Here is a 12,317-nt window from a genome sequence, read left to right on the forward strand (position 1 = left end):
AATGCTATATTAAGAAAGAGCATTCTGAAAAGTATTACCTAAATTTTACCTTTTTCTATAATTCTCAGTCTATCTTATAAAAGGGTCTTGACAGAATATTTAAAAGAATTTCTTAGTGTTAAGAAACACTTTTTTTATTGCAATACAAAATAAGAAAGAGTTCTCCAACTCTGCTCCTTTTATCTTGATTAAAGATACAATTTGTTTTATAGTTTACAGTCATATGGAAGATATGAAGGAACATTGTAGTAATCACTAATCATACAAAATTCACTTACGATAAAATATTGTAGTAGTGAATGTCTGCATCCATTATGATAACGATAAATTATACCATTTTTAACACTAGAGGACGATTTTACCAATTCAAAAAAATTCTTTTCATCAGTGAATGACATCGCCATCTGCAATGATATTATAATAATTTATTTTGTTATTAGACTTTGGATCATCAGTCGTTAACGTCGTTGTTGATATTAATAATACATTTCTATCAATAATGGATACAAAGTCATTCACTGTGACCAACATTTAGAATAAAATGGAATTAATTAAATTGAGAGGGTTGAAGTGTTTTACTAAGTTCATTGTATCAGACTATCTGTGTAAATTTTTTAATATTGTATTAACTTTTTGGATAATATTTTGAAATAATTTTTTTAAAATCAATTTTATTAGAGAGTCCATTGTTTGGGGTTTTTGGATCAATAGCCTTCCATGTACAGAAGTCATCAAAACAATTTTCAAACACACCTAAAACTTAGCTTTTTGAAATAAAATCAAGGTCCTTGTAGCAAAAACATTTTGGCACTTCAGTATCTAACACAACTCTACATTCATCAGTAATTCAAACAGACATATAGTTTACATAAATACCGGTAGTAATGGTGCCAGACTACTACCTTGAGGCAAAGCACATGTTACTTCTTCTAAATTTAACATTGCATAATTAATGCAAAATGTCCCACGTGTCTGTTCTCTGAGGCGTGTCGTCTGTAAGCTTCAAATTCTCCAGAACCGTTGGACCAATTTCAACCTTAGCTTATCCATTAGAACAAAATTTCAATCTTTTCTCATTATCGATTAAGTCTTTAAATCAAAACAAATTATATTGATTGTGTCACTTGCCTTAGAAGAATGCTTATTTCAGAGAATTTCTTAAAGCTTGGTGTTAATGATTCAGAATTATCAATATAAAGTCGGAATTACAAGTCTTGAACCTAAGATGAAAAATTTAACTTCTGAAGTGTTTGTTAAAGACACTGGTCTGATTCGATATAGTAACTGTAAGTCAGCTAGACCTACATGTAACAAATTCCCTTAATATGTATTTTTGTTCTTTGGCATCACAAAAGGAAGCCACTGACATTGTCACCTGAGAGTGTATAATATCAACTTGAATCCACGAGCTTGTAGTTTATTGTTTTTAGGAGAGTTCCTTCATCCATATTTATGTTAAAATTTTGTCCTTTTTTGTGACAGTCCTCTTAAAAGTTATAGCTACAGAAAGATGTTTACAGTGTGTTCAAAAATATAAAACAATCCAAATTATCCACTTTTATTGAAAACTGTTTTAATTACATATACTTTGTAGTACTGCTAGTGTAAAGACGAATAATGACCCCCGTAGAATAATGACCGGGGGGGGGGTCGTTTTTCGACGTCTAAAAATGACCCTCGGTCATTATTCGACGTCGAAAAGTGACTCTTTTGCTTGTAGAAAAAGTGGCATCACCCTTAAAGTCTGCATACCCTACGTCAAGAAAAATGACCCCCGTAGAATAATGATCCCTTACAGATGTTGGTAGGGATAAACATGTATTTTTCTTTTTGGTTAAAAGATTAAGAATTAAATCAAAAGGCCCATTGACTAAAATGATCACCACAGGTATATGTAAAATGAGTATGATCTTTCGAATAAAATGAAGGACATTTTGAATTGAATTGACAAGCGTATCATCGTTTTTAAGAAGATTTAAAAAAGCTCATATATTCCAGAGATAGAGAATTGTTTATAAAGTCAGTTGCTACAGTATTTGCACATTTCGTAAGTTGTCCTATAAAATATACTTTTCTCTTAAAATTCTTACTGAATTTTAAGCTAGTTTCATGACATTACTAGGGAATAATTTGTCATAGAAAGCCAAGTTTAAACAATTTTATGTTTTTAACCATGGAGTATTGGACAATAAATAACGCACAATTCATTACAACTTAATATTGCCAAAACTTAATGAATTTTTGTGTTCTGTGGCTTTAATCTTAAATCTCATTGCAGTCAGGAGTGCAACAAAACTGTTTTATAATAATCAATGAACTTCATCTCTCTCTTTACTAAAAATAAATTGCAGAAAGCGCTTAATACTATTCGTAGTAGCAAGCATAAGTCTATATCAACAAATTACAGATATTTTTGGATGTTTTAACTCAATTTACAGAATAGTTTTCATGACTTAAAATATATTTTTGACATGTAAAAGCAAATAAGCATATGTTTAAGTCTAGAAAATATGAAAACATTTCCCTAAAGATGTAAAAATAACAATGACGAACTGCTTTAGAAATTTTTTTGAAAGAGATATTGTGTGTTAAAACAATATTTAATAAAAAATCATACAAGTGCAACAAAATAAGGTAAAATAGGATCACATACAGGTGTACATATCAAGTATACTAATTTTAAAAAAATATTTTACAAACTTCTTTGTTTTTGGTTTAGATTTTAAGAATTGACTAAACTCATATAAAGTATTTTTGGGAAAATTAGTGCTTCATATTATTTTTACTGTGTAATTCAATAAATCTGATTGATTTGCTTCATATAATTTGCAAAATTATATTTTACAATGACTTGAGTTACTAAAATAATCCAAAGATGTGTTTATAACGGTGAAAATTCTTTAAAACTTGCAAATTCTAATAACTAATTTGTTTGTATCTTTTTTGTTACAAAGAAAATAATATAACAAATGTATAGGCCTTTTATTCGTTCAATCCACAGATATATCGACTTCACAGAAAAGCACATCCCCTAAGCACGGTGTTCAGTCCATAAGTTTTTCTGTGAAGTCGATATTTCTCTATTTGCATTTCGTGCTCGGTCGACATATCTAAGGATCGACCTCACAAAAGAGCTATATTTATATCATATTTCTTTCCTTTTAAAACTTTTCAAACCAGGTTTGATTTATGTTAAATAATAATCATAAAGCAATTTTTATTTTCATATAATTGAGAAGAAACTCAATAGAGGTTTAGTTCTAATTGTTTACATCCCTGAGTCTAAAGGATAAAAATAAAATACATTTTCCTTTAATTTGATTAAGTATTTCAGAAAGTCTAAGAATGTAGTAATATTTTCTTTATTCAAATGGAGTTCTACTAATAAACATTCTCAAACTTTTTTTATGCTTTTGTTAATTCTATTTTCACTTCGGAAATTTTAACTAGAATGTAAATACAATATGATGTTATAATTGAAAAATATGTTATGTTCAGTTGATTTTTTTTCTCAAAAATTTCAATTTGCTGATCATTATTTTTGAATTCACCTATATGCAGATGATAAGGTATATTGCAACATAAATAATGGAAGTTGACGGTAGAAAAGTTGAAGTCATCACGTTTATCATAAAGTTGTGCCCATAGTTTGCCATAAGTGTCTTTCTCAAATAAAATATCCAAATATTTATAATAGATCTAAACACATTTCATGTTGTTATATTACATTTTAATTGCATTTTTGCACAATTGTGTTTGTTAGAAAAACGCAAGAAAATTAAACATTGAGACCCAAACCTTGTCATCAATCACCTATTAAACTTTTTACCACTCTGTGGGATGGAGATCATTTTTCAACGGGAATCAGTTTCTTATAGGTTGCAAAGGTAGAAAAGTCTTTACACCGGTCAGTTTGAGTAAGTCATACAAAGTAAGAAAAAAAGAAAGTAATCTTTTTTCTGCAGAGTTACTGTATGCGCATTCAAGAACGTAATAAATTGTGTTGTTGTGTGTTTCAATCTGATATGAAAATAGAATAGTTTGCTAAAAAATGTTTGTCATATTAGGACGAATAAAGTTGATTTTAACGAGGCCGAGTCTAATTATTTCTACTCTAGATATTTTGATAAATTTTCTTGTATGAATTTTTAATATTATATTAATTGTTTTAAGATAAAATAATCGAATGTTTACCATCCCGATTTCTTCGAGGGTCATCTCAAAAGTTGTCAAATTTTATTATTGGACCCTATGGGAATTTGTTGGAAAAGCGCCAAATTATCACAATTTCCCCATATTTTTAGTATTTCTGCCCTAGAGATTTCTTTTTTAGTCAAATATATGAAAAAAGTCACCAAATTGTGAAATTTCAAAAAAGTTGACCGTCTGGGTCGGAATTACATGTATTACAAAGTTTAATTTTTTTTCAATGCCCAATACCTTTAAATTTGCCATATTGCGATACAATGTGTATATATCTGCGCAGATGAATTATTTTGATAGAAAAATAACAATATTTGGATTGCTGATATGTTTCTTTTTATGTTCTGTCAACATTTGTAAGTAAAATGTCCATAGACGTCTTGAATACTCAAGCGAGCCATGTCCCATTCTTCAGCGTCATGCACTGCTTACAAAACCGGATAACTGTGATGTCGTTAGAGCCATTTCAGCGTTTATTCCTGAACATTGTCTTGAAAACACATTTTCAGACCCATAGATGTTATAAATACTGTTAATTTTGTATTAAAATCACATGCAAAAACTAGGAAAAGTATAATGTCGTACTAACGACTGCATGGAATTAATAAGCTGGGCAAAGTCATGCGCACTCGAATTAGACTCGGCCTCGTTAATATCTAAAAAGAGTAATTAATTGACCAGGCGACCAAAATGTGTGAAAAAAGAGGATGCATATATTACATTGTATAATAAAAAAAGACAGGATTCGCATTTGAATTTTTAAGAGCTAAAAGTCCCCATGGAGAAAGAGAGTTGATTAAGATCCAAACAAGTATCTTACAAATGAATGTAAACGTGTCCATGTAATGATACCATATGATTGATTGATTGTATATTGTTTTACGTCCAGTTCGAGAATTGTTCACTCATATTGATACGTCACGTCACCATATACTGGTGAAGGGCTTCAAAATTTAGACCTATACTCGGCACTTCGGGCCATTGAACAGTGAGGGTTCTTTATCGTGCCAACACCTACCGTGACAAGTGACCTCGGTTTTTAAGGTCTCATCCGTAAGACCCGTAAGACTTTCACTTCTAGTGCCGGGTGTTTGGCGAAGGAACATTCACTACCTATGTTTACTTCTTAGGTTTGACCAGAAGGAACAGTCACTACCTATGTTTAATTCTTCGGTTTGACGCGGCGGGGCGAGCGAGAATCGAACCCCAGCCTCCCGATCACGAAGCGAACACAATACCACTTGGCTACCAAGACTGGTTTTTCATATGAATATAAGATAAATATATGTTAATTTCAGAGGTATCTTCCCTCCATCTAACGAGAACAAAGAACAGGATACTTAAAAACAAAATTAATGTTTTTCACTTTGACTACTTGTAAATGTTTAATTAATCTTAAGGTGTAATATCTCTCTGCTCTAAATTTCACAATTTTTTAAAATTCCCAACATTGATTTTTATCAACAACAATAGCATTAGATTCAAATGGAAAATATAAAGTATGAAGCGTTGCTTAATGGACTTTTGAGCTCGAATACTGTTCGTTATCTCCACTTAAAATTATTTCATTACACATTATGTCTAATCATGATATGAAGAAAATATACACAGTGAATAAAAAGAGCAATAATTTATTATCACAATATAAAATTAAAAATATACTTGGTATATATGAAAACAATAGTTAATGTCATACATATTAAATTCATTCTAGAAAACATAATGAAGCCTTGGTTTTTAAGTTAGGATATCACAGTCTTATCTGTGTGTGTAAAAAGTGCGTCCATCTAGAAGAATTTTGTGTCTTTATAATATTTTTTGTATAATGTACAAAAAAATGTACTACTTATCAAAATTTTTTTATATGGAACATGATAAATTACTGCAGCATTATTAAAAGTGTTGACTTATATAGAGATAGAAATATCCCATATTGAACAGTTTGAAAAAACTGGGTGCATATGTATTATCTAAAGCCTGGAATGGTATTATATGAAAACAGAAGAATTTGATTTATATGTTCTTTATTGGAATAACAATTATTAAGGTGGTTGACACTGATCAATAGGCAGTGGCTCTGATCTTCTACACACAGCAATAATAGTTACCACAGCCTGTTGTCAGACCCCAGTCAATTCTCTCATGTTTTTGGCATGTTTTTCTGCAGTAACCTCTACCACACGGGTGGCTGTCTTTATCTACAAGTTGATATATATATATATATATATATATATATATATATATATATATATATATATATATATATATATATATATATATATATATATAGCATAATTTGTTGGAAATATTTTAAATTATTCAATCATACTTCTTCTTTGACTCAAAAATAGATATGACACACGATCATAAACGGGGACGAGCTTATCCAATTTTTTTTTTTTTAATTTTTATTAAGCAAAAATATTGAAAAGTTAATTTAAAATTCAGATGCAGGACATGATGAAAATTTTGCTTTATTTTCAAAATTATTCCAAATGTTATTTTAATTTAAAAATATGTTTTCATTTTATAGACTTCAGACCTGATTTTGCTTACCAAAAATTATGTCAACTCCCTGACTGATATGCTTTATCATACCATTTAAAATCCTTATTGATAGCTATAATTAAATGAAGAAAAATACCTGAGAGCACACGTATTCCATATTTTGCTAATGTATAAGCACCATAAATAGCGAGAAGGGCTGCAAACACAGGGGCTGCTACTGATGTTCCCGCTAGAGAGGCCAGTGGTAAAGCTATGGCTTGACGCCTGTCTCGTTCTTTCTCAGCTTTAACTTCAGCAAGGATTGGGGCAGGAAGAACCAAGAGAGCAATATAAAACAGACATAGCGAGGTCTTCTTATCCATATTGTTAACGAGTCCTAAAAGACAATGATAATTATCAATAAACTGAATCTAGATAAAAATTTCCTTTGTTTTATTGAAAAATTATGTCACGAATACAAAATATACTTTATATGTTTAACCAATTAAAAAGAAATTTGTCCGTCCAGGTGTTTGTGAATGGGCAGGATTTGCAGTTTTTATATACCTTTTAACAACACATGGGATACGTTTATTTTTGCACATGGTACCAAATAGGAGACTACTTATTAACACAAACGAAGCAGCATTTACTGACAAATAACCCTTGAAAATCAATGGGGATTCGACTTCAGTTCCAGATGTCAAAGCAGTTAAGTGCGATGTCAACTTTTTGCGGGGAAACCTATATTTATTTAATACATGTACTTGCTATTATTATTGAACTGAATTCTTGCTAGAGATTTCTTAACTACTTTTTTTAAATGTAACATTAGTGCATATCAATTTCAGAGATTTTTTTCTCGAATATTCTCGAAATTTTTTCACATTGAAGTACTCTGAAGTTGACATTAAAAAGATGCTTGAGTTTCTGATTGACAATATCTATGTAGTTTTTGGAGACCAGGTCTTCAAACAATCTATTGGAATTCCCATGGGTACCAATTGCGCCCCGTTATTAGCAGACCCTTTTTTGTATTCCTATGAAGCAGAATTTGTCCAAAATCTTATACATGAAAAGAAAACACTTGCTGTGGCCTTCAGCTCGACATTTAGATATATCGACGACGTATTTTCAATTAACATTGGTTATTTCCATTCTTATGTCGATACGATATATCCCGGTGAGTTTGAGATAAAAAATACCACAGAGTCTGACACATCTGTTTCATATTTGGATATTTTACTTGAAAAAGACGTTAATGGTAATCTAACAACGAAGATTTATGATAAACGTGATGACTTCGTCAACTTCCCTTACTTATGCAGCAATATACCTTCATCACATGCATACGGGGTTTATATCTCTCAGTTGATTCGATACGCAAGAGCATGCTCTACGTATGTACAATTTCTAAAACGTGGTAAATTATTGATAAACAAGTTGATGAAAAAAGAATACCAGCAGTCTCGTTTAAAGTCATCATTTCGTAAGTTCTATGGTCGATACAATGACCTTGTCAGCAAATACAATTTATCATTGAGTCAAATGCTGACTGACGTTTTTCATACTAATTGTTAGGCCATTATTTACACACTGAATTGTCGACGGATTTTTCCGTTATTTCCCGATCATGACAAGGAGCACACGGCGGGTGTGACCGGTCGGCAGGGGATGCTCACTCTTCCATGGTACCTGATCCCACCTCTGATGTTTTAGAGGCCCGTGTTTGCTCTGCTTCTATTTTGTATTGTTTAATGGACTTTTGAGCTTGAATACTGTTCGTTATCTCCATATATTTCATCTATGTATTTTTCTATATATTTTTAAAAAATATATTTTAGAAAATTCAAACCTTATTCTGAATTTTAGATGTTCAAAAGATTTAGGTTAGGTAATTCTTTCAAAGTACTTTAAATATCAATTTTTTTAGATTGAAATTTTCATTACGTTAAAAAATTTTTGAAATTTATTTTTGTCACATTTTATTCTTTGACATACAATTTTTGTCCATTTGTAACTGATTTCCAATTAGGTGACAATTGCTAATTTTTTTGTCTGTCGTCTTTCGTTGTGGGTCGTTTATTGTGTCTCGTGATTTGATTTGAAAATTTTTACTTCTCCTCTGTTAGCGCTGAATCAGTTTTAACCAATTTTGGCATATAGCCTCAATGAGTAAAGAAGAACTTAATTTTTAAATCTCCTGGTCCCCCTGGGGCCTGAGAGATGGGACAAAAAGAACCAAAATCAATACAATTTTCAAAAATGTTCCTCTTCAGTCTTAGGCCTTGGCATCAAGGGGTCAAATTGTTGGCATGCTTATATAAAGCAATAAGTTGCTCACCAAAGTTTTAAAATTGTTTGCCCCAGTGCAAGAGGTTCTGGAGTTAGAGTGGGGCTTTTCGATAAGAAATATGCAAAAAAAATTGTGTGCACGAAAATATGTAATTGGAAGCAATAGCGTATTTCACCCCGATCACGTAGCTTCCTCTGTTTCCTTGACAACGTCGGCTATTTTGAATTTTTTATGCAAAAATAAATTTTCGTTCACGGTAACATACATTTGTAATAAAATACAATTTTCTTTTATTTCAAACGATGCTATCAAATATTTACATTTGCAAATGTCATCTTTTATATAACACTATTAAAAGCAACGCATATCTATATCCGTATAAACATGGGTTCCTCGCGTCATAAACGTTCGACGTAATTTCTCAGTGACGTCATAAAGGGTCGACGCTGAATCAGAGGATCAAACACGTGCCGTTGGGTTTGAAAAATAAAACGTTTCACGCGTTGAAGATTATAATCAGGCAAATATAAACCATGAGTAAGTCACAAATGTAAATATAAGTAATAAGGTATCATTTTAAAACATCTATCGGGCTATAAATACGGGTTGGTACGAGATCAAATTTACCATAAAGCCCCTCGGGCTTTATGGAATTTGATCTCGTGACCAACCCGTATTTATATCCCGATAGATGTTTAAAAATGGTACCTTATTTCTTAATTAAATGACAAAAATACTTATTAATATGCTGGTGAAAATCTGCAATTCAAGTCAAAGCAACCCCCGCAGCTCCCCATTCCTAACCCAATTCGACAAACTGATTTAAAAGACCTTCCAATGCCCCTCATGGAGTACGGTTTATACGCATCATTTAAGAAATAAGGTATCATTTTTAAACATCTATCGGGATATAAATACGGGTTGGTCAAGAGATCAAATTCCATAAAGCCCGAAGATGTTTAAAAATGATACCTTATTACTTATATTTACATTTGTGACTTATTCATATTTTATATTTGCCTGATTATAATCTTTAACGCGTGAAACGTTTTATTTTTCAAACCCAACGGCACGTGTTTGATCCTCTGACTGCGCGTCGACCCTTTGTGACGTCACTGAGAAATTACGTCGAACGTTTATGACGCGAGGAACCCGTGTTTATACGGATATAGATACGCATTGCTTTCAATATTGTTATATAAAAGAAAACATTTGCAAATGTAAATATATAGTATGTGACACATTTCATTCTCGAGAAATTCAAATTTGAAATCTTTATGCAAATTTATGTGTGTGTTTGTGTGTGTTTCTCCTAAAATTCGAACTGCGCCTGATGAGTACAGTGTATTAAGGAAAAATTCTGAATGCTGGTACAGTGTGTGTACATTATTTCTTCTCTTGCTTCCACATATTAATACACAGAATTTTGAATTATTCTAAGATTAATTATCATTTTTTACGTTTCATGCATTTCAGCGATAATTGTAAGTTTTGGGATAAAAGCTTGTAATGTTTTAAGATACATATAATATTTACGTAAGTGCACCTTAATTATGACGTCAAAACTACGTCTGTGACATATCATGTTGACATTTTATTTTTGTAAGAATTTTATCACCATTGCATTGATACGATTTCTGTAATTTTATCGATAACAAGCTTAAAACAAAACATTTGAAATTAAAACATTTAACCAAATTCAGGGGGGAAAAAAATAAAAATCACTGAAAATACCTATGGTATGATAATCGTCGTTTGGATATTAAAAATCTACTTGATAGGGCAAGTGGTGCTGTAATGATATATGAAATAATCTGAGCCTGCTTAAATTTATCGATACTATCATTAAAGTTGGAGGGTCTTAAAACTTCTACCCTGTCTATGATCCACCAGTATAGCATAAATATATGCTACTACTTATAAATATTTGCTACGACACTTGTGGTTAAATATTTGCACCTTTTCAAGTTAGAATGTTCAAAGAAACCCATCGTCATATTTACTGGAATGCAGGAAGACATTTATAATTGACCTTTTCATTTGTGTTGTTGGGTCTCCTGGAACCATCTGTAAAACTATATTTTTCTTCGTTTTTATAAATAAAATACCATGCACAAAACCTATTCATTTTGTGTAGATATTATTAGAAGAATGATTTATATTTTAAATAATAAATAAATAACTAATTTTAAATAAAAATAGGATTTTCATGGCCTGGGGACATGTAGTTGGGTGTGCGTGATTGTTTGGAAGGGGATGCTGCTCATACGAATATATGATTGTAAAGTATCTATAGCTAATTAAAAAAAATTCCGTTTACACATTATCCGTACAAACTTTATCTTAAAATACTTTCAATATTTTGTTAAAAATTCGTTTTACTTGCAAAGTCAAAAAAGTTGTATTGGTCCTATTAGACTACACAATAATACAATCCAAGTAACCTTAAAAATTTCAGTACCATAAACACTGATATACTGTCAATACCAAATGTACGGAAGCCCAATAGTGCAAACCAAAAATTAATAAAGAAAAAACGAAATTATTAAATAAAGAAAACGAAATTATTAAATAAAAAACTAAAACTAAAAGACGGAATTTATAGATGTGCATGGTAAGGGCCTGAACCCATGAATCATTCCATTCTAATTTTGTTTCCACATTAAAACAAGTGTGATACTTGCATTTACACTCAGCTATTCCCGTATCGATAACATAACCAGTTGGAGTAGACAATCACAATACATGAATAGGGGAGAATTTTACCTTTGATTATCCAATATGCTTATATGTTCTAAAATTAACATGATTAATGTAAACTTTAACCAGTCTGATGAATTGGCCAGTAATTCGATGACAAGTTTACGTTAACATTAGCTTTCTTAGACACTCAGCTCAGAAGGTTTAATTATCAGCATACACTGAATCTGGACGTGAAACATCAAAGAGATTATGCTAATAAATTGCACAAATATTTAAGATATACATGTCTGTTAAGATTCCGTTGTTTACAACTGCTGAACTTTATAACATTTAGGAAATTCCCATGGCTATACATCATTTTCAATTATCGCACAGTACAAAAATGCTGTAAAATGATACGTTACCGATCGGATTTTGCAGGTTTGTTTGATATTATAAAAAACTGTTTAAAGAGAGCAAGTGCAAAAATTAATCAAGTCAAAGTGGTTACAATGAGTAGATTTTAATGATTGCTTAAGGACATACGCAACGTAGTTTGAACTTTATTGTCTTTTTCCCTGGAGTTGAAGAGTTCCAATACTTAAAGGAACTGTGTGCTACATTTTAATGTCTATATGTGCTGTTGTAC

General features: G+C 31.2%; 1 protein-coding gene across 1 annotated transcript; it reads right to left on the minus strand.

Annotated features, from left to right (window-relative positions):
- Positions 1-6,288: 6,288 nt before the first annotated feature.
- LOC133177054 (big defensin-like) lies at positions 6,289-7,083 on the minus strand. Its single transcript, XM_061312145.1, has 2 exons — positions 6,848-7,083; positions 6,289-6,401 (listed from the first exon to the last, which is right to left on the minus strand). Exons 1-2 carry the CDS (start codon positions 7,071-7,073, stop codon positions 6,289-6,291), a joined length of 339 nt encoding a protein of 112 aa, XP_061168129.1. The 5' UTR covers positions 7,074-7,083.
- Between the last annotated feature and the right edge of the window lie 5,234 nt (positions 7,084-12,317).

The sequence above is a fragment of the Saccostrea echinata genome, unplaced genomic scaffold (assembly GCF_033153115.1).
Source record: "Saccostrea echinata isolate AGI-Se365-2 ecotype Australia unplaced genomic scaffold, CSIRO_AGI_Sech_v1 ptg000086l, whole genome shotgun sequence".
NCBI lineage: Eukaryota > Metazoa > Mollusca > Bivalvia > Ostreida > Ostreidae > Saccostrea > Saccostrea echinata.

Coding starts and splice junctions, on each gene's coding strand:
- LOC133177054 (XM_061312145.1), bottom strand. CDS start 7,073: ATGGATAAGAAGACCTCGCTATGTCTGTTTTATATTGCTCTCTTGGTT. Junction 6,402..6,847: donor TGGAATACGTGTGCTCTCAG/GTATTTTTCTTC, acceptor ATCAACTTGTAG/ATAAAGACAGCCACCCGTGT.